The sequence below is a fragment of the Cucurbita pepo genome, chromosome LG14 (assembly GCF_002806865.2).
Source record: "Cucurbita pepo subsp. pepo cultivar mu-cu-16 chromosome LG14, ASM280686v2, whole genome shotgun sequence".
In the NCBI taxonomy this organism is placed as follows: Eukaryota; Viridiplantae; Streptophyta; class Magnoliopsida; order Cucurbitales; family Cucurbitaceae; genus Cucurbita; species Cucurbita pepo.
In genome coordinates, this window is record NC_036651.1 from 688755 (window position 1) to 709005 (window position 20251).

Below are 20251 nucleotides of genomic sequence, written 5' to 3' on the forward strand. Positions count from 1 at the left end.
ATCTTCTTCTCAAATACTTACAAGCTGCACAACGACCAGAGATCATGCTAGAATCTTTGGATCAACAAATTTTGGAACAAAATAAGAGAACCAAGATTTTGATGCAGATTCTGTAGATCTTTTCCCTCTATATATATACATTTTATGGAGTGTTCTTTCACTCACTTCAAGCCAACGGCTATTTTTTTCAATTTAAAACTCCCAATCATTAGATTTTGGAAGGAAATGTTTGTGTGTGTATATGGTAAGAAGTTAATTCAATATTTTTGTTCCTAAATTATCTCTATTGTGGAAGGAAACTTGAACATCATCCAATACAATTCATATACATTCATACTTTTTCAACATCATCCAATACAATTCATATACATTCATACTTTATTCACTGGGAGATTCATACAAATACAAATCATGTGATCTAAAATGAATTTTATCTCCTAGCGGTTAGACTGTAGACTGAGAGTAGCTCTTCCTCTATTATGAAAATGAAGCATCACCCAAAAAGGTTCGTAACATATCGTCGTCCCAACCCTGCAAATCACGAGAACATATGTCAAATAATTTAAATTTGTGACGAATCAAGAGTTTCCTATTATAGAATAAGATTTAGGGAAGCTTGCAAGAGGAATGAGTCACAAATCAAGAGTTTCCTATTATAGAATAAGATTTAGGGAAGCTTGCAAGAGGAATGAGTATGCATTGCCTGGGCAGAGAGGGTTGAGGGTTGAAGATCTTGCTTTGATGAAGCCTCCATTTCAATTCCATTCCACATATGAGAGAGCTCCATATCACCCATTTCGTCCCTCTAAACAACATATAATGTTAATCCTTATATAACCCTTTTGTAAAAATGTTGGAAAAAGTATGAACTACTAAACGTACCCTTAAAGAAGTTTGATTCTTGTGGTTATGCCCCATGAAGATCTCACTAAGAACATCAAAGCAATTTTGGTGTTCACCAATTTGATCTCCAAATGCAATGGTGTCATTACCTTCTTTTGGTGACACTAACACAACACCATTCTCCTCCACATTTTTGTTCTCTAAAACTTGGTTTGTCCCTTCAAAATTCCCACAAAATCCCCCATTGTTGTGATCATGAGTAGCTTGGACATGATTGGCTACCCCATTATCATTCAACCTCAACCCTCCATTAGGGTTTTCATTTTCGATTGACACGAAATTATGATCGTTCCGAGTCGAACTCGAGACAAGCCCATTGAAAGGGAAGTTAGGTTTATTGAGGGTCAAAGAGTTTTCAATTTCAAGATTAGGGTTTGGAGGGGTGGGATGTGAGATATAATTGGCTCCCAAAAGAGGAGATGGGTAGTTTAAGGGAGCCATTAATTGTTGTTCTTCAAGCAAATATGGATGTTGGGATTGGAATTTTGGTGTGTATAATGGGGATTGAAATTGAAAGTGAGAAGAAGCAAAGCTTGATCTTAGTAAAGTGCAATCTGAATATATCTTCATTGAATTACAAGCTCCCTTTTCAGCAACTCGTTTCAAGAAAATTCTATACTTCTACATCCATAAACAACCCAGCTTAGATTCAATACTAAAACAAAGCATTAATTGTTAATATATAAAGGGCAAACCTGTAAATGGCTGGCAACATTTTCTCTAGTCAACCCAGGCACATTCATGAACTCAAGGATCTTCTTTGGAACTGCCTCTGAAAAGAACAAATTAAGAACATTAATGAGGGACAGAAATTTGGAGTCAAATTATAAAGGATCATAGACTTACTGTCAAGCCCTATTAGTCTAATGGCTTGTAAGAACCGGTTGTGAAGTGAATTTGTCCAAACCACCTTTGCCTTTCTTTTGGCAATAGAAGTTTGAGGAACCCTAGTTTCCTTTGCCTTCTTCGTCTTGTTCTTGGTTCTTTCCGATTTCGATAATTTGATGATCTCCTTTTTCGATGGTTTGTCGATCGAGAATTGTGGTCGGATAATTGTTCGTGTTTGTTTAGGTGTAATAGCATATTGCCATACTTGTTTGACATCATCTAGGCTTATTGGTTTGACCATGTAAAATGAAACACCCTCCTCTAAACTCTTCAATATGACGCTAGGTTTTTCATCAGCTGACATCACTGCAAACAAGAGTAGGGTTTGGTTTAATTTACTTGTTAATAATAATATTGTAGATTATGTAGATACTTACTGATAACAGGAAGCTTGAATTCTTTGGTTACTTGCTTCTGTAATTGAAGACCATTCATTTGAGGCATGTGGAGATCAGTCACAACAAGGTCAAAAAACCCTTTTTTTGCCCTTAGAGTATCAAGTGCTTCAATTGGGCTTCTCCGAGTCACAACTGAAATTTAAACACATCATCGTTCCAGTCCAAGCCTACCCTTAACAGATATGATTTGTTTTGACTCATTACATATTGTCTCCAGTCTCAAGATTTTAAAACGTTCTACTCTCCAATCAATGTGGGATTTCACGTAGAAAATTATAGGTTTGTGCATATTCAAACTATTATTAGAGTAAAGATTCTTTAATTGATGTGCAGTAACACATCGACTTTTCGTCCAACATTCTAATGGTCTTTCTAATCCCATGATAATGTTGAAGTCTTTATGAAAGATGGATCGTAAGCAAACCCTAAACCCTAAACCCTAAACTTTGGGAAAAAAGTGAGCATTTTTTAAACGATTAATAAATAAAAGGTATGAAAACCAATTGAAGTAGAGATGGGAGAAGAAAAAGAAAGAAAAACCTTGATATTTGCAGAGTCTAAGCATGGCAGAAACGACAGCAAGAGAAGTAGCATCATCATCCACCAACAATATATGAATATCCACCGACAACATTCTACTCTCCAAAACTGATTCACATCGCCCATCTTCTTCATCCATCCTTCAAACCCCACGCCCACGCCTTACCTTACCCCACAGATCACTTCATAATCTTTCGTTGATTACAAATTGATGAAGAGGATAATCATCTCAAAAACCAGAACCAAAACCATATATATATATATATATATGATATGATATGATATGAACATTACATGCAAAAGAATCCAGCCCCAAAGTTGACATCTAATGCAACTTACCAAACATATGAGGCTCCCACTTGGAGTTCCATTTCAAGAAGATCCGCAATCCTTTCATTTATTCCTCTCCCTCCTTTTTCCCTTTTTCTTTTTCATATCTTAACTAAATAATTCCATATCATTTTTTTGTTTTATTTTCCAAATAAAACTCCCATTTCCTCATGCATGCATCTAATTCTATCTCTTCCTTAATTACCTTTCACACTCCTAACTTCGTTTCTAATATTTATCTAACATTCGAATCCTTCTAATCTCACTTAATACTTTTGTCGTTAACTATATATTTCAAAATCACAACACTACTTATCCGATTCATATTGAAAAGATTAAATGTACTTAGTACCTTTATTTGAATTTAATGACGATTTAAATGTCTACCTATTTTAACTTATGTTATTCAAACGCAGCTTTTCGCTTGATCCCAAATTAGACAACTACGGTGGTTAATTCAAAATCTCAAGTTTACAAACAAGAGAACAAAGCCCGTAATTCAAAATCAAACTTGCCTACTACTGTGAAGCTCAACCGACTTGCTCGACATCCTAAACCGATTTGGGGAAAATATGCGAAGTTCTGTCAAGCCATATTGCATCGGGCTCCAGTCCGGGATAGGACCAAAATCTCGTCTTGTGAACTGAAACCAACGTGCCATCGTCAGCCAAATGAAAGTGAAGTTCAGCAATGGTGGCTCTAGAATCCCGAGAGATCTCTGATCGTAGATCAAAAAGAAATTTCATTTACAACTTTTCTTTGGTTTTGTATGAATCATCATCAAAAGTGGATTTGATTTGGATTACAAAATTCATTTTCATTATATAATAATAATAATAATAGAGATAATTTAAAAATAAAGTTAAATGTCGCAATCAAATTAAACACATAAATTATTACAAAATGATGTGTTGCATAAAAAGAAAAAGAAAAAAAGGAACAAGTGGGAGGGAGGGTATGGGTTCAAGTGTAGTGGACCTCGTCTGTCACCTACATAACAGACACGTGGTTGGTTGACGCGTTTCCGCGGGAAAATAACCAGTCGTACTAATCCCTATTCTGTCACCCACTCTCGGTCACAGTCAGTTACCGTATCGGTATCGGAAATTCGGTTTTCTTTCATTAACTGTCAATTAAAAAAACCGTGTGTTGATTTGGAGTTTTCCGCCACGTCACTCGAAGGTGTTCTTTTGTCTGCCTCTGTAACCCCTTTGCCACGCTGTCTCCTTCACTGTCACTCACTTCCGAACCCCCCAAGAACTTTCCTCTTTTTTCTAATCTCTTTTCTCTTTTAATCCTTCTTAATCAATTCTTTTTTAATTCTTATGTGTTTAATTAAAAAATTTACGAGATTTATAGAAAAATGCGTATGTAATATTTTCTTTAGAACACCACGGTCGATCCATAACATCTATTATAGAACTAAATATAATGTTTTATACCCATGATTTGAATTGAGATTTGAAATCTAGATTTAGTATTGTTCCAACGTTCTTATCTTATCTATTCGTCTTCAATTGCTCTTAAAAATGAAAATTAATCCGACAGAATATGATTAAATTTAAAATTAATTGAAATATATTTTTTTATAAAATTATTATTTAAAGAAATAGGGGTGATAAGGAAGTTTCTATGTAAGAGAATGGATATTCTAATCCTCGTTGCCCCAATGGGTGAAGAACAAGTAGAATGATACTAAGAGAAGATGTAGAATCTTCGATGGTGAAGTTTAACCTAAAGAACAAGTCAAAGTGACACATGTCAGATCCTGAAGCTGACACATTACCTTTCTATTTTCATTCTCCAGAGATTTTTTATTTTTTTTTTATTTTAAAGAAACTTTCTTTTTTTATATTTATTGAATTAAAAAATAAAAAAGAAAGGAGAAAAAAATCCAAACCTGTTGATGCCGTGGGCAGCCAGAACAGGGCACAGCCTGGCTCCTTATCAGTTAACTCCGTGTTTCAGTGTTCATGTGTTGCTTTCAGTTCCAATTCTCAATCCAAATACACCAAACACTATAAAACTATCATCCTTCTCTCTTCCTCCATCAAACCCATCTCTGATATCTCGAATTTCATTTCTAATTTGGATAATTTTAACTTCAATCACCTTATCCACTTCCAAAAATGGAATCTTTTTCAACTTTTTATGAAGACTACTTCTCCAGCTCCGAGAGTAGTACTTGCCGGCGGTCCATATTTTCCGACAAGGAGCTTATGTTAGCGGCGAGCAATCCCAAGAAGAGGGCCGGTAGGAAGAAGTTTAAGGAGACAAGGCACCCTGTTTACAGAGGCGTCAGGAGGAGGAACTCCGGCAAGTGGGTCTGTGAAGTGAGAGAGCCTAATAAAAAGTCAAGGATCTGGCTTGGCACTTTTCCGACGGCGGAGATGGCGGCTCGGGCTCACGATGTCGCTGCCATGAAGCTTCGAGGTCGCTCTGCTTGTCTCAATTTTGCCGATTCTGCGTGGCGGCTGCCGGAGCCGGCATCTGCTGACGCCAGGGATATTCAGAAGGCGGCGGCGGAGGCGGCGGAGGCATTCCGGCCTGCAGAATCAGATGGGTCTTCTGTTGATGACTCAAGGACGGAAAATATGATGACGGCGGAGACGACGCCAGAAAACGTGTTGTACGTGGATGATGATGCAATTTTTGGGCTGCCGGGATTGTTGGAGGATATGGCTGCAGGGATGATGTTGCCTCCACCTCAGCATTTTCGTGATGACATGGATTTTTATTCTGACGTGTCATTATGGAGCTACTAATATACATAGTACTAAATTCTCTGTAGCTTTTAATGGTGTTACATTCAATTTATGTACATAGAGACTAGAAAGAAAAAGAGTGTTTTTTTGGAATTGAAATAGTAAGAAGCACATAATGTGCGGTTGACTGTTGCCCCTAATAGCATTATTACATTCAATGAGTACTTTCCCCCACTTACTTTGGTTGCTACCTTCTTCTTTCTCTTTTTAGTATGGCTTCTATCCAAACTCTTTTCTCTATGAAAGCGATATCTCTTCATCATACGATGCAAATTTGAGTTCAAAAACGTCTCTCTCTTCCATTTTTAGCAGCTTCTTTGCTGCCAAGCCATCCGTTTTTTGTGTCGAGATCTTCATCAACTCCCAAGTCCGTACTAAAATGGCTACAAATCTAGAGTCCGATGAGAACCTCTCCTTAGTAGACGTGTTTTAAACCCGTGAAGCTGATGACACTTCATAACGGGATAAAGCGGACAATATCTATTAGTGGTGAAAACTGGGTTTTTGTTCTTATCAAACTTTGTATACAGTAATGAAGGAAAATGAAGATTCATCTGAAGATCTCGTAAAGAAAATTGGGTTTCAAAATGATATTGTAAAGCAAAAAAAAAGGATATCCAGCTTAGTGTGTGAAACAAACAGCAAGCAGCCACATGTGAACTGCAGAATAACATAAACTGCTGATATCAGCAAAATATTTGGATGTTTACAATGGGAATAACTGGCCTGGTGCTGTGGGGCTTTTTCTGATGACCAACAAATTTCTCAGGACCAAGAAGTAAAAAACAGGGCGAGAAGAAAAGAAAACTTATTGGTCCTGATATTCAAATACCCTTATACAAAGAACATTTCAGGGTAACATTGCGCTACTCACCAAGCAACACCAGAAAAAACAAGGGAACCTACCATAGTGTTGATGAACTAACATTCAAATGAAATTGCTTAGAGAAATTCCTCCATCTGATTACTCCGCTTTCTTGAGAAGTGCAGCAGTTCTAAATTCAGCATCGTCCCTCACAAAACTCCACCAAATATATGAAAGAGGAATTGAAGTTGCATGCCAGAGTGCGTGAGCATCCACATATCCTGCATATGGAGGGAAATCGAAGGCCTCCAAGAGCATCGCAACCGCCCCACCAAAGACTAACATCCACAACTTGCATTGCGAGGGATGGCGAGAAAGAACAGCCCAAACCGCCCAAATGAGAAGTTGAGTAATGCTCATCACCAGGCAGACCTTAGTATTCAGACCTGAAAGGTAGTCAATTAACTCGAGTCAAATATCTGAGACCAGCAAAAATGTTATTCTTCCAATCCCAATGAGAGATGGAGTCGAGTAGTTCATTCATCTATTTGAACACAAGACCTGATCAGATCAATAGGCACCAGAAGTTCTGACCATAAACTTTTCTTTAGAAAAGGCTTGAAAGGATATTGATTGTGCAAGTAAGAAAAACATGTAAAATAGGGAAATAGTGAACTTGCTTGACAGATAAGAACCACCAAATCTCACCATCATATTCTCTTCTAGGATTGTTAAAGAGACTGGTGGTAAAAAAAAACACAACCCAGCCCACCGCAAGAAGATATTGTTCTCTTTAGGTTTACTCTTTCGGACTTTCCCTCAAGGTTTTTAAAACGCGTCTATTGGGGTGAGGTTTCCACACCCTTATAATAAATACTTCATTCTCTTTTCTAACCAATGTGGGATCAGACCCTTATAAGAGTATAGAAGCCTCTCCCTAGTAAACGCATTTTAAAAACCTTGAGCGGAAGCCCGAAAAGAAAAGCCCAAATAGGACAATATTTGCTAGCGGTGGACTTGGGATGTTACAAATGGTATCAGAGCTAGGAGGGGTGGATTGTGAGACCTCACATTGGTTGGAGAGGGGAACGAAACATTCCTTATAAGGGTGTGAAAACTTCTCCATAGTGGACGCGTTTTAAAACTTTGGAAAGAACGCTTCCAATTGAAACAGCTAAAGAATTGATGTATTACCATAATCAAGTTTGTAGAAGTTGAGATATAAGATGTGGGTTGTCACGAATGAGATAATTGGAGCAGAGACCATAACTCTAGCAGCCTCAACCCTCACATTAAGGGCTCGCAGTATTGCTACAATTAGGGAGAATCCAATAAATGCCGCAGCTGAAGAACAATCCAGCTTCTCAGTCAACTCCACATCTCTACAAGAAATTTAACTCAAAACATCATAGCAATGCAGATAGTCAGTTAGAAATGTATAGAAGTAGAGCATATGGTAGGGTAGATCATCCTGTCATTAGTAAAACCATGTTTAAGGGATATAAACTAAGCTTTATTTTATATATTCAGGGCCACCTCTTGAATTATGCTAAAGCAGCAATGTCATAAGAAATATGTAGCTTGTTAGGAGAAAAAAATACACAACCAAGGATTAAACTATATAATAGCTGACCTAGAGTGAAATGCAGCATTCCAGAAGCAAGAATTCATAGCTAAGATTCCATAGATATGCCACAACCCTGTATACTCATAGTAGGTCTTCTTATTAGGCTTCAATGGAAGCTTGTAATATATAAGAATGAAAAAAGAAATCCAGCCATGAAATTGCACGGCAAGATTGAGGCTAGCAAGAGCAACTGCAACTGGCTCCTACCATATCAAATGCAAAGTTCAAGATAATAAGCAGAAGAACAGCACAATAGAGAATGGATTTGGCAGCATCATTTACATATGAGGCGTAGTCATTGGGCAAACCTGAATGCCATAGACTCGCCTAAATGGCCATTTTCCATGGTATTTGACAGGCTTATCACCAACATTACTTCTTTCTTCCTCCCTAGCAAGCATGCAGTGGTACCTACAATCGGTCTGGCAGTCCCACTGTTTCCAGCGTAAATACAAAGGTTCCTGCAGATACCATGGACCATCCACAGGCTTCCCATCCGACGAGAATTTGCAATGTTGAAAACATTTGTCGCCAGCACACCCAGATTTCTCACACTGCACCACACAATCCCTGACAAATAATAGCGAAGCAGGTTTACTGAAGTGCAGCATTTTCTCTCCATACAGAGAATGAGAAATGAATCACTGTGTTCCCACTCTATCCAAAATCCAAATCCAAACCAATGTTTTAGGTCAAGATTCAATGACTTAATACCAACCCACTGAAGCTAATGCCTAAATAAGACTTCTAGTAATAAGATTCATCGATGCTCAAATGATGAACTAAAACGATAAAGTCTATAATTCATGAAAAAGAGGAGAAAATCTGAAGAGCCCTCTTCGTATTTGGGAATCTCCCCAACAAAGGAATAGTCTACAATAGAACACGATTAAGACGTTAAAAGCTCTGGCGAATTCCTGACAGAATAGTAGAATGAACAGCTTAAAAATAAGAACCAAAGAATTACGAAACATTGCGACCGTTGATTTGCACACCAGCACAGTACAAACCCCACATATTAAAAAAAGAAATCAATAATCGCAAGCAAACAATAAATTAAACACAGAGTGGGAAGAACAACGCATTAAATCAAATCCCCATTTACGAGACAAGCGTAGAAAAAGCAAAATATGGGAAAATCCAAATGAAGAAGCAGAGGGAAGAGGTATAAGGGTAGAGAGCAAAAAGTGGGAAGGAAGAGGAAATTACTTGTAAATGGGATCAGAGTCGCCGGGGCTAGCGTAGACGGGATGGAAGAAGGAGAGGAAGAAGAAGAAGAAGGAGAAAGCGAGGAGAAGCGGGCAATGAGGGAGCGGGGCCATGAGATACGGACGGAAAGTCAAAGGGAGGTGGAGAGGGAATTGAAGGGAATTAAGAGGAAAAGCTCCATGAATTGCTGTGAAACAGAAACAGAATCAGAAACAGAAACAGAGTGGGAGGGGAAGCAGAGGATGAAGAACAGTAGAGAGAGAAAGAGAAAGAAGGATTTGGAATTAGTTTTTATGGGAAATTGGTTGGGGAAAGCAAACGGGAAAGAGGAGATCGGAATCCTGTTGAGGAGATGATCTTTGGACTTTGTACTCATTGACTTCTTGACACGTGGACGCATCGATGCTCTTCTCCTCTCTTTTACTCCATCATCATCCTTCTTTCCTTTATTATTATTGTTCTTACTATTTCTTTCCCTTCAATTTTACATCAAAATACCAATTTTCCCTTCTTTTTTTTTTTGGTTCTTTTTGAAAAAAAAATAATTAATATTCGAGATTTGAACACTATAACCATTTTTAAATTGGAATATTGATCCATCAACGTTTCAAATGATATTTGATATCATTCATGATCGCTATCTTAGTGTTAGGTGATTAATGAAAGGCAAGCACGTCTTGTGAGGACAAATGCAATTGGTAAAATAAAATGTAGAATATCGAAACAGATTCTAAATCTTATTAAATAATGGACGAAAAAGCAAGCAGAGACAAAAGGGTTATAAAATAATGCAAATCATGGAAGACCAGAACCAACAACTACCTATGCATTAAATTAATTATTGTTTTCAAAATGTGTGTGTCTGATTTTAAATTATAATCATATTTTTCTTTGTCTCTCTAACAGAGTGTGAGCTTTCCAATACATTTTCAAATTGAGAAGAAAAGAAAACCATCATTTGGGCATTACTACCTTCCCAGACTCTTCATTCATGTTGCCATGGGAGAATTCAGGGAGACTATCTACCTTCACAAACGGTAGCAATGGCAGACTCAGAGACTGAAACTTGGCTGCCATTAGTGACCCAGTTCCTGTTCTTCCTTGGTCGTCGTATTGGAAATAATGGTATCTGGAGATGCTAAAGCTTATTACAGGCTGAAAGAGACGTGAAATGAACAGTGGAAATATCAGATTTTGGATGTTTGTGGTGGTGAGAATGGTGGGCGTTTCTTGTTTTTGACTGTTGAGACAGGAAGTGGGACAAAAAATGATGCTTTTGCCTCCAAGTTTCCATCTTTGTGTGGGAAATTTGAAGAGAATTGGGGTTTTGGGGGAGTCCCTGAATCAACGCATAATGTTTCTATGAGGCTGTCTTGAGTTTGTGTGTTTCTTCTAATGACTTATCCTTTATACATCCTGTTGTTATCAGCTCTTCACAGCTTGAGCTTCCACACCCTATCTATTATTCTACTTCTTTTCAATCCCAACCAAACATAAAAAGGGAGAGAATAAAAAGGCTTTGTGGTTCATGCTTTCTAGACCATCACTTTTTAATCATTACTATCTATTAAAGCCTTTCCTTCGTCCTTTTACTTCCTTTTTCTTCTTTTTCGGAAAGATAAGATTCCATGTCTCAATCTCAGCAGCGTCCATAATCTCATATAAATTCTCCAGATAATGTGAGATTCCATATCGGTTGGAAAGGAGAACGAAGCATTTCTTATAAAAGTATGGAAAACTCTCCCTATTAGACGCGGTCTAAAACCTTGAGAGGAAGCCCGAGAGGGAAAGAACACGATGACAACCTTAAAGAATAGCTACCTACTACTAGGGCTCAAATCAACTGCTCCAAGGAATAAAGTAGAAATTACTATCCAGCAGGCAGTACTGTCATTAGTATTTGGATATCCTTCTCTAGGCAGAGGTTGAGTTTTGGGTCTCTTCATTTATACATCTTCTTTATAAAGTACTAATTAAAAGAAACTATTCCAGATAGAAGACATCGTCATAATATAAACTTACTTTTTAACATTCATAAGCCATAGATAAGGTACAAGGAGAAAAGCTCAGTAACTTGAGACAGAACCATTACTAGGACATGAACAGATACCAAGAGAAGCCGATTAACTTAGAATCTCAGTTCTAGATGAACTATAAGATTCACTTTATGCTCAGTTTTTATTTTATTGTTACTATTGTTATTATTTTCTTTCGAGGGCAATTGATTTAAGACATGCACAGCACAGTACTTTCTATCCCTCTTTCAAACTCTTAAGAATTCACAAGTTGAACATGACCTTAATAGCATTACCGCCACAAGCACTGGTTTCAAAGGCATCTTCCACCTCCTTCTGTGAGAAGCCAAATCTGTGAGTTATAAGCGGCTTCACATTGATCTTACCACTTCTTATAAACTCCAAGCACAGAGGCCATGTGTTCTTGTAACGAAACACACCGATCACGTCGACTTCCCTGTCATATAAAGTTTATATTCTGTAAAATGGTAAAGAAGAACTTGTAGATGTCGAAAAGCAGGTATCGAGTTACCTTGCTGCAGCTGGAGTTAGTGGAACAGTCATCTCATTGTGACCCATTCCCACGAGACAAACTTTGCCACCAGCTCGGGTGGCACTTAAAGCTGTTGACATTGTCTTGTTAAAGCCAGCACAATCCAAGCTCACATCTACCTCAGCTTTCATGGCTTTTTGTATCTGAGCAACATCTTGATCTACATCCTGCAACATTAGATGCGTTGGTAATGTAGTAATCGACAGTAAAACTATGCATTTCGATGAGTCTGGAGCTTTCTACGAGTCAAAAACACAGGTAGTGTCTCGAGTGTGAGGGCTTGCCCCTATTTCCACTAAGCTCTCTAGATAAATCATAAAAATTGTACAGGTGAATGCACATTACTAAAGGTGTTTGTGTTATGAAAGGATGGAGAGAGACAGAGAAACCTGAATGTCAACTGAAACTTTAATAACTTCATCTGCTCCCAGGTCCTTTGCAACAGATAATCGAAAGTCATCGACATCAACAATGACAATCCGTGGTGCACCAAATGCCCGGGCAGCCATCATAGTGACAAGCCCAATTGGTCCAGCTCCCATGACCAAAACATTTGTTTCTGGACCAACGTTAGCACGTCGACAAGCATGAACACCTACACTTAAGGGCTCACACATGGCTCCTTCCTCTAAGCTGACATTTTCCGGCAGTTTAAAACACAGGTCTGCAGGATGAACCACCTGGTTGAAAGAAAAATAAGTGCTCGGCATCCAATCTTGGACAACTCCATAAACTTATATGCATCACACACGTCTTATCATTCAGATCTCCATAAATAATATCATAAAATTCAATAAGAATGAAATGAATACACACATGCTTCCCACAACATAGATTATCCACAACATTTAAGGGGTAAAATTTTCAAGTTCATTTCAAACTGCCTAAGCAAAATAATTACTTCCCTTCTTTAACTTTTTCATTCTTAAATCACATGGAATCTCAAGAAGCACAGGGGTCGGTTACCTCATTTGCAAGAGAACCATGAACAGGGGGAGTGGCAAAGAACTTCATCTCTGGGCACAGATTGTAGCGGCCATCTTTGCAGAGATCACATCTCCAGCAACTAATTCCAGGCTCCAGCGCAACCCTATCCCCCGGCACCAAATGCTTAACTTCAGCTCCAACTTCTGCGATAATCCCAGCGCATTCATGCCCGATGACCATTGGCTCTCTGACGACAAAATGTGCACATCTCAATGTCTGAAAATATGCAAACAGAGCATAAGTCTAAAAAGAAAGATAATGTTGATAGGCCCTTACTACCATTAATTTCTCCTCTCAGACTCAAATAAATACAAACTTATGAGTTCTTAAACAAAGTATATGAACTTATCAGAATCAGCACCTCATATTTTTCTCTCGTCATTTTCCAGTTCAGAATTAATGGAGAGGAAAAAAAAAAGACATGCAATTAACATAGGAATGAACAAAACAGAAAACCCATGATTCCAAAATTAAGGCACCTTGAGGTAGTGAACATCACTGCCGCAGATACCAACAGCCTTCATCTTAACTCGAACATCATGGGGCCCTGAATTGGATATCAAGAAAGAGTTGACTTGATAATACTAAGATAGCAAAAAATGAAGAAGATGAAGAAGATTCCGTAAGAGAAAGCGGGCATCATCAGGAGCAGACATAGTGAGCAGGGATGGAGTGACAGAAGGAGAATAAAACATAAACAAGAATAGATACATACCAAGAGGAGGAAGGTGAAAAGGTTGAATCTTCAGGGTATTGACACCCAAAAGCCAAGCAGCCATATTCTCTTCAACTCCATCTTCCCCACTGCCGCCCTGAGACATTCCTCCTTTTCCCATGATCTCTCTCTCTCTCTCTCTCTCTCTCTCTCTCTAGTCCCTGCTTGTACTGAAATCAGAAGCGGGTTCTTCTGTGAGTTTCGATTTATCGGCTTGAAAATTTGAGGCGCCGTTGCATCCGTAGTGGTTGTGGATGAGATCCAAAGGCATTTGTAGCTATTAAAATTAAAAAATAAATAAATAAAACCCGACCATATCTCAATCAATTTAATTCTTCGTTATCTGTAATTCTAATAATTACAAACTTGATTGTAATTTAACCCTTATGAATACTTTTAATCTATATATAAATAAAGTTATTTTCATAACTATATAGAAAGAATTACACATTTATGGTGAATTTCGTGAGGGTCTGCATCTCTATCAGAAGTTTGGCTGATTTGAGAATTCTTAACCAAATCCGACACATCAAGGATTGTCATTAGCCAATATATTTTATAGTAATGAATATTCATGACCCACGACACAAAAAACAAAACAAATGGTTCAGGACGTCGAACTTCCAACACGCGGAGAGATTAAGGAAATATAGACAATTTGGCTTGATGGGTCGGATTTTGCTCGACATGTAATTACAGAGTAGCTCCTAAATCCAGGCCCATGAAACGCCTTAGGAAGCATGTGAGTGAGACGTGCGCCAGCCAACAGCAATGGCCCACAGAAAACAATTGTGCAAGGATTACACCAGGATTGCAAACAGTTTATCAGAGCCAACAGAGTGAAACCTTTTTCTGAATCAACTTTTGGTCTATCTCTGCTAGATCTTCTGATCTCATTCTTCTGTTTCAAACAGTTTATCAGAGCCGATAGGCTACCAATCCCTTGGAGAAGTATTTTTTAGCTAATAGAGATCCAGAAAGAATGTATTCTGACTCAACTCTGATAATATCAGTGTCCTCCATGAGTTGTTTATCAGTGGCACAAGATCAAATTCAAGAACAAGCTTTTTTCTTTTCTTTTTGGTGATTTTCACCGTTGGATGCAAAGTATGACTGAACAAAGGGGATGGAAGCGTACATAGGCAAAAGTAGAACATTTAAAACCTTCCACAGTTTCCTTGAAGGATGCTTTCAAATGTTTTATAGAACTCTATATAGGTTCGATCATCAAGAACAATCCATATAGCTTGGGAGAATTCAGCCTTCGAGAAAATGAATGCGTCTGGAGGGTATTTATACTGCACCAAGGTAATTGATCCAGTAAACCAGTGCATTGGAGAAGCATTCAAGTTGGTCAAGTTTTTGGCATCGAGTTAAATGAATGCTTATGCTTATGTTCTCTCTTCAATGGAACTATAAGCATATGGTTTCTGCACATTTGTCACCTCCATCAATTCTCTAATCTTCAAAACGTCATCCCACCTGTCTGAACCTGCGTATGTGCTTGAACAGAGAACATAGTTCCCGCTATTACTAGGATCTAATTCAAGAAGCTTCTTTAAGACGATCTCAGCCAAGTTCACATTTCCATGAAGCTTGCAAGCACTTAATAATATTCTCCATATTACAACATCAGGAACCATCGGCATCTTCTTTAAGAAATCATAGGCCTTATCCAGATGGCCAGAACGGCTCAAAAGATCCACAACACATCCATAGTGCTTCATTTCTGGTGCAAGTCCATATTTGTTTTCCATGCTCTCAAAGTGTTCCAGTCCCCTGTCTACCAATCCCACATGAGCACAAGCTAGTAAGACCCCAATAAAAGTCCCATGAGTTGGGAAAATGCCCTCTTTCAACATTTGATCAAAGACATTAAGAGCCGAATCGGCAAAACCATTCACAGCAAGACCTGAAATAATGGAAGTCCAGGACACTGAATCCTTAATTTTCATCTCATTAAAAACCTGCAGTGCCTTCTCAGCCACGCCGCACTTACAATACATATCAATCAAAGAGTTTCCTACAAAAACGTCAGATTTGATGCCATTCTTCCGTATGTATTCATGAACTGCCTCTCCCACATCAAGTGAGCCCAGATGGGCACAAGCAGAAAGCACAGTAGCAACAGTTATTTCATCTGGTTTAACCATAGACACCATCATTTCTTGAAAAAGCTTCACTGCCTCAGCATGTTGCTTAGCTTGAGAATAGCCTGTGATCATGGAGGTCCATGAGATCACATCCCTTGAAGGCATATCATTAAAAATCTTCCTTGCAGCAACTAAATTCCCTACTTTTGCATACCCCATTATCATGGCATTCCATGATACTATATTTTTGTCTTTCATCTGATAAAACACTCTGCCTGCCAAATCCGCCATACCACGGCGTCCATACATGTCGATCAAGGTGTTTCCTAAGTAGACATCAACCACAACACCATGTTCATCAATGTACTTCACCAAATAGTCTGCCATTTCCCATTCACTCAAAAAGCTGCATGCTAAAATAACTTTCATCACTGTCAGAGAATCAGCACTCACATTTACAGCCTGCATTTCCCTAAAAAGATCAAGGACTTCCTTGTATCTATTAAATTGACAATATCCACAAATTAAAGAATTCCAAGAAACAACATCTCTTTCCGGCATTCCATCGAACACCTTTCGTGCAATAGCCAACTCCCCAAAGCAGCCATACATGTGAATCAAAGCATTGGAAACAAAAAGATAGGATTCAAACCCAAGTTTCATAGCATGAACATGAATCTTCTGGCCTTGCCCAACATCAGAAACTCTTGCACAAGCCTTGAACACAAATATGAAAGTCAAATTACTCCCTTTTATTCCTTGGTAATACATGCTATTATAGAAATGAATTGCATCATTAGGTCGATTGCTCTTTGATAGACCGTGGATCATGTGGTTCCATACTAGCAATGTGGGTCCCTGAATTTGGTTGAAAACGAAATGGGCTTTGCGCAAATACGGTGGAGAAAGAGCATAATGCTTGACAACTTGAGAGATAGAAGATGGGTCCATGTGCATTTGGGTCCTTATAAGCTGGGCGTGAAGCTCCTTAATCGAGCTGAGGGAGCCCGAATAACTCGTAGCTCTTTGTGATTTGGAGGTCTCAGTAAAGGTGCTGAACACGCGACAAACTGATCTGGGGATTTTCATAGCAAATCGTTGGGGCGGCCGAAAAAGAACACAGCTTATCAAACCACCTACAAACACACAGCGTTTGGTTGCAAGGCCATTCCAATTAACATGTATTCATATCCTACTAATTTAAAATATATTTTATTAATATAATAAAAACTAAATTATAAACCTTGTATGTTTTTTAATAATTTTTTTTTCCTTCTAATGTATTTTTGTGGGTCTTATTTGTAAACAATATCATATATTATTTTGATGATATAAGAAAATTCATTAAAATTGGTTTTAAATTTTAATAATTTTAATTTTGCAATTGGTAGGAACCCTTCAACGGTGTGGAAAAGTTCATCCTCAATTTTTCAAAGTTTGAAAACGATGCTTCAATTGACTCTTCATGAATACGCATAAACAAGGTAAACCACACTCGACTTTGGACCATTTAAACCACGCCAAACACAACCCTACTTTCAAAAAAGATAACTCCCCCACAAATATAAAAGCTTTTGGAGTTTGGTGTTTTTTGCCCCAACACTCTCATAATGGCTAGAGCGGGGATTTTAGGGTTAGGGTTTGGGTTTGATAGCTTTACTTATAATCTCACCTCTTCATTCAATTTAAACTTATAAATTTAATTATAATTACAAATAAATAAATAAATAATGAGAAAATCATTTTCAAAAGGGTTGTTATCCCAACTACTCATCAAATTTGACTTTTTATTTATTTAATTTTATTTTTTTACACAATTTGGTTTGACTCATTAAAGGGAGTGTTTTGTGATGATAATAAATTTAGCGAGAGTCTTTAAACTATATAACAAAAAGAAATATTTAAATAAAAGTTAGTTACTTAATTTAATTTAATTTATTTAGTTGATATAACTTAATTAATTAAAATTATAAGTAAAGCTTAATTTATAATTTCATCGTTAGTGCATTAATCTTAGGTTCCTAAGCAATGAAATTCATATTAAATATTTAATTATCAACCGAAAGGGATTCCATATCAACTTTCAAGATATTGATGAGATTAATTTTTAATTGCTTAAGGCAATCGTGTGAGCCGCCCAATATTAAAATATCAAAATGGAATTTTTGCAATTATTTTCGATTATTATATGATTAGTATGCATGCTTCTAAGTAAATTAACATTGCAATTTTTTAAATTTATATTTATATAGTTCCACGTTATTTTTCATACATATATTTTTAATCTCGCTATCATATTATATATTTATCTTCATTGAAGATGACTTGTCTAATTATTCCATTAATAAAATTGATTAGTTAATTATTTGGACTTAATCATGTCAAATTTTTTAAAAACTTAAAAATCTAATTTTATAGATAGTTTTTTTGAAAAAAAAATATTTTAGTTCATAATTTTTTTTTTTTACTTATTTTATTTTTATCCCAATCTTTCAAAACGTAACAAATAATAATCATCATAAATTATTAATTTAAAAAATAAAAAGGATTTTGTTTCTAGAAATTAAAGTCAAATACTCATCATAAATTATTTTTTATTTTCTAAAAAATTAAAATCATTAAATTCCCATTAAAATTATGCTAAAGGAATTTGCTCAAGTCGTTTGACCAAACACAAATTAATGAGATGGCACAACTTGGCATGTCGCAATTCTATCCATTTGCCAAACACTCCCCTTAAAGGCTTAAACCACCAAAATCAAAACCGTTCGGGATTGTGTTCAATCCACGTGTCAATAATCTAGTGGAGTTACGTGTTTATTCGTTAGAGTTTTGCCCTTACGTCCACGGCTTATATTATTAATGTAAATTATTTTACACCTAATCCCTTATAATTCCTTATTATTTTAATACCAAATTTCTGTCACCAAATTACCCTCCATTTTAAATCATTTTCGCCCCGGAAGTTTGTTAAATTAACGCCGTGTTCCACAATTTTATTATTTATTTCTTTAAAAATACGACTTCTTTCAATAAAATTTTTGTTTTAAAAAAAAACTAATTCCTCAATCATTTTGCTTTTGCAACAATTTTTGCAATATATTTTTTTTATAATATTAATATTTAAAAAGTTGATTTTAAATATTTATGCAGCTAACACGAGATTCCATATTGGTTGAGTAGAGACGAAACATTTTTTATAAGAATGTAGAAAGGTGGATGTGTTCTAAAACTTTGAGGAGAAACTCATAAGAAAAAAACTAAAAAAATGACAATATCCACTAGCAGTGACCTTGAGTTGTTACAGATGGTATCAAAGCTAAGCACCGAATGGTGTGCTAAATGACGTTGAACCTACAAGGAGGTAGATTGTGAGATCTCACCAGTTAGAGAGGAGAACAAAATATTTTGTTTATAAGAATGTGGAAAACTTTTTTCTAATTGACAGGTTTTAAAAATTTGAGGGAAATTTCATAAAGAAAAGTTTAAAGAAAACAATATGGACTAATAGATAGTGGGGTAAGTTGTTAGAATGGTTAGTTGAACACGATACTCCACAATTATATAATATTGTTTATTTGAACATAAACTGTTGTGACTTTGCTTTAGACTTTCTCAAAAAGTCTCACATTTTTTTTTTTTTTTTATAAACCCATGATCATTCTCTCCCTAAATTAGTAGAGTTACTGCGTGCGCCCATTTTAGTAATTAGGAGGAGTTGGAAGGGTGATTTGTGGTTTATTGTTTTGCAGTTAAGAGACGTTGAGACGACTTCAAACAAATCCAAACAGCCGTGTGGTAAGCTCATCGTCCAAGCCCCAAAAACTTCCAACGCCAACTCAAAAAAAAAAAAAAAAAAATCCTGTTTTAAAGTTTTCTCTCTCATCCCCATCTCAAATAAAACAAAACCACTTTAATAAATACCTATTTATTTCTACTTCTCCATTTCATTTTACAATCCTAAAATTCCCTTCCACCATGCCCCTGCTCTATACTTCCAGAACTGGGCCACCCTCTTCGCGACTCCTAATCGACGTCGTTTCCTGGTACTGCGCCCTCGCCCTCTTGGGCCTCATTCTCATCGGCTCTATCAGAGAAACCTCCTCCTCCTCCGCCTCCGCTGACGACGGTGGCCAGATGCTCAGAGGAAACTTGCTGACGGGGCGGGCCTGCGATGAGATTTACGTTGTCGGAGAAGGAGAAACGCTGCACACGATTAGCGACAAGTGCGGTGACCCGTATATCGTGGAGCGGAACCCGCATATCCATGACCCGGATGACGTCTTCCCCGGTTTGGTAATCAAAATCATCTCCTCCCACAACCCTCCCAAGTTGGGATTCCAAACCGGTTAATAAAAAAAAACTTTTTCTTTTCTTTTCTTTTCTTTTCTTTTTAAATAATTTCTATGATATTATGATATGG

General features: G+C 37.1%; 5 protein-coding genes across 5 annotated transcripts; 1 reads left to right on the forward strand and 4 right to left on the reverse strand.

Annotated features, from left to right (window-relative positions):
• Nucleotides 1–477: 477 nt before the first annotated feature.
• LOC111810351 (two-component response regulator ARR14-like) lies at nt 478–2868 on the reverse strand. Its single transcript, XM_023697061.1, has 7 exons — nt 2730–2868; nt 2169–2321; nt 1750–2097; nt 1599–1675; nt 883–1524; nt 704–805; nt 478–531 (listed from the first exon to the last, which is right to left on the reverse strand). Exons 1-7 carry the CDS (start codon nt 2866–2868, stop codon nt 478–480), a joined length of 1515 nt encoding a protein of 504 aa, XP_023552829.1.
• Nucleotides 2869–5118: 2250 nt separating this feature from the next.
• Nucleotides 5119–6014, forward strand: LOC111810565 (dehydration-responsive element-binding protein 1A-like). Its single transcript, XM_023697284.1, has one exon. The coding sequence runs from the start codon at nt 5189–5191 to the stop codon at nt 5822–5824; it is 636 nt and encodes a 211-aa protein (XP_023553052.1). The 5' UTR covers nt 5119–5188; the 3' UTR covers nt 5825–6014.
• A 440-nt stretch (nt 6015–6454) lies between these two features.
• LOC111810564 (post-GPI attachment to proteins factor 3-like) lies at nt 6455–11380 on the reverse strand. The gene is made up of 5 exons (XM_023697283.1): nt 9466–11380; nt 8565–8826; nt 8263–8459; nt 7824–8011; nt 6455–7075 (listed from the first exon to the last, which is right to left on the reverse strand). The coding sequence occupies exons 1-5, from the start codon at nt 9576–9578 to the stop codon at nt 6789–6791; spliced, it is 1047 nt and encodes a 348-aa protein (XP_023553051.1). The 5' UTR covers nt 9579–11380; the 3' UTR covers nt 6455–6788.
• A 93-nt stretch (nt 11381–11473) lies between these two features.
• LOC111810563 (sorbitol dehydrogenase) lies at nt 11474–14000 on the reverse strand. The gene is made up of 6 exons (XM_023697282.1): nt 13736–14000; nt 13500–13567; nt 13000–13236; nt 12423–12713; nt 12013–12200; nt 11474–11937 (listed from the first exon to the last, which is right to left on the reverse strand). The coding sequence occupies exons 1-6, from the start codon at nt 13854–13856 to the stop codon at nt 11745–11747; spliced, it is 1098 nt and encodes a 365-aa protein (XP_023553050.1). The 5' UTR covers nt 13857–14000; the 3' UTR covers nt 11474–11744.
• Nucleotides 14001–14200: 200 nt separating this feature from the next.
• Nucleotides 14201–16964, reverse strand: LOC111810562 (pentatricopeptide repeat-containing protein At2g22410, mitochondrial-like). Its single transcript, XM_023697281.1, has one exon. The coding sequence runs from the start codon at nt 16915–16917 to the stop codon at nt 15127–15129; it is 1791 nt and encodes a 596-aa protein (XP_023553049.1). The 5' UTR covers nt 16918–16964; the 3' UTR covers nt 14201–15126.
• Between the last annotated feature and the right edge of the window lie 3287 nt (nt 16965–20251).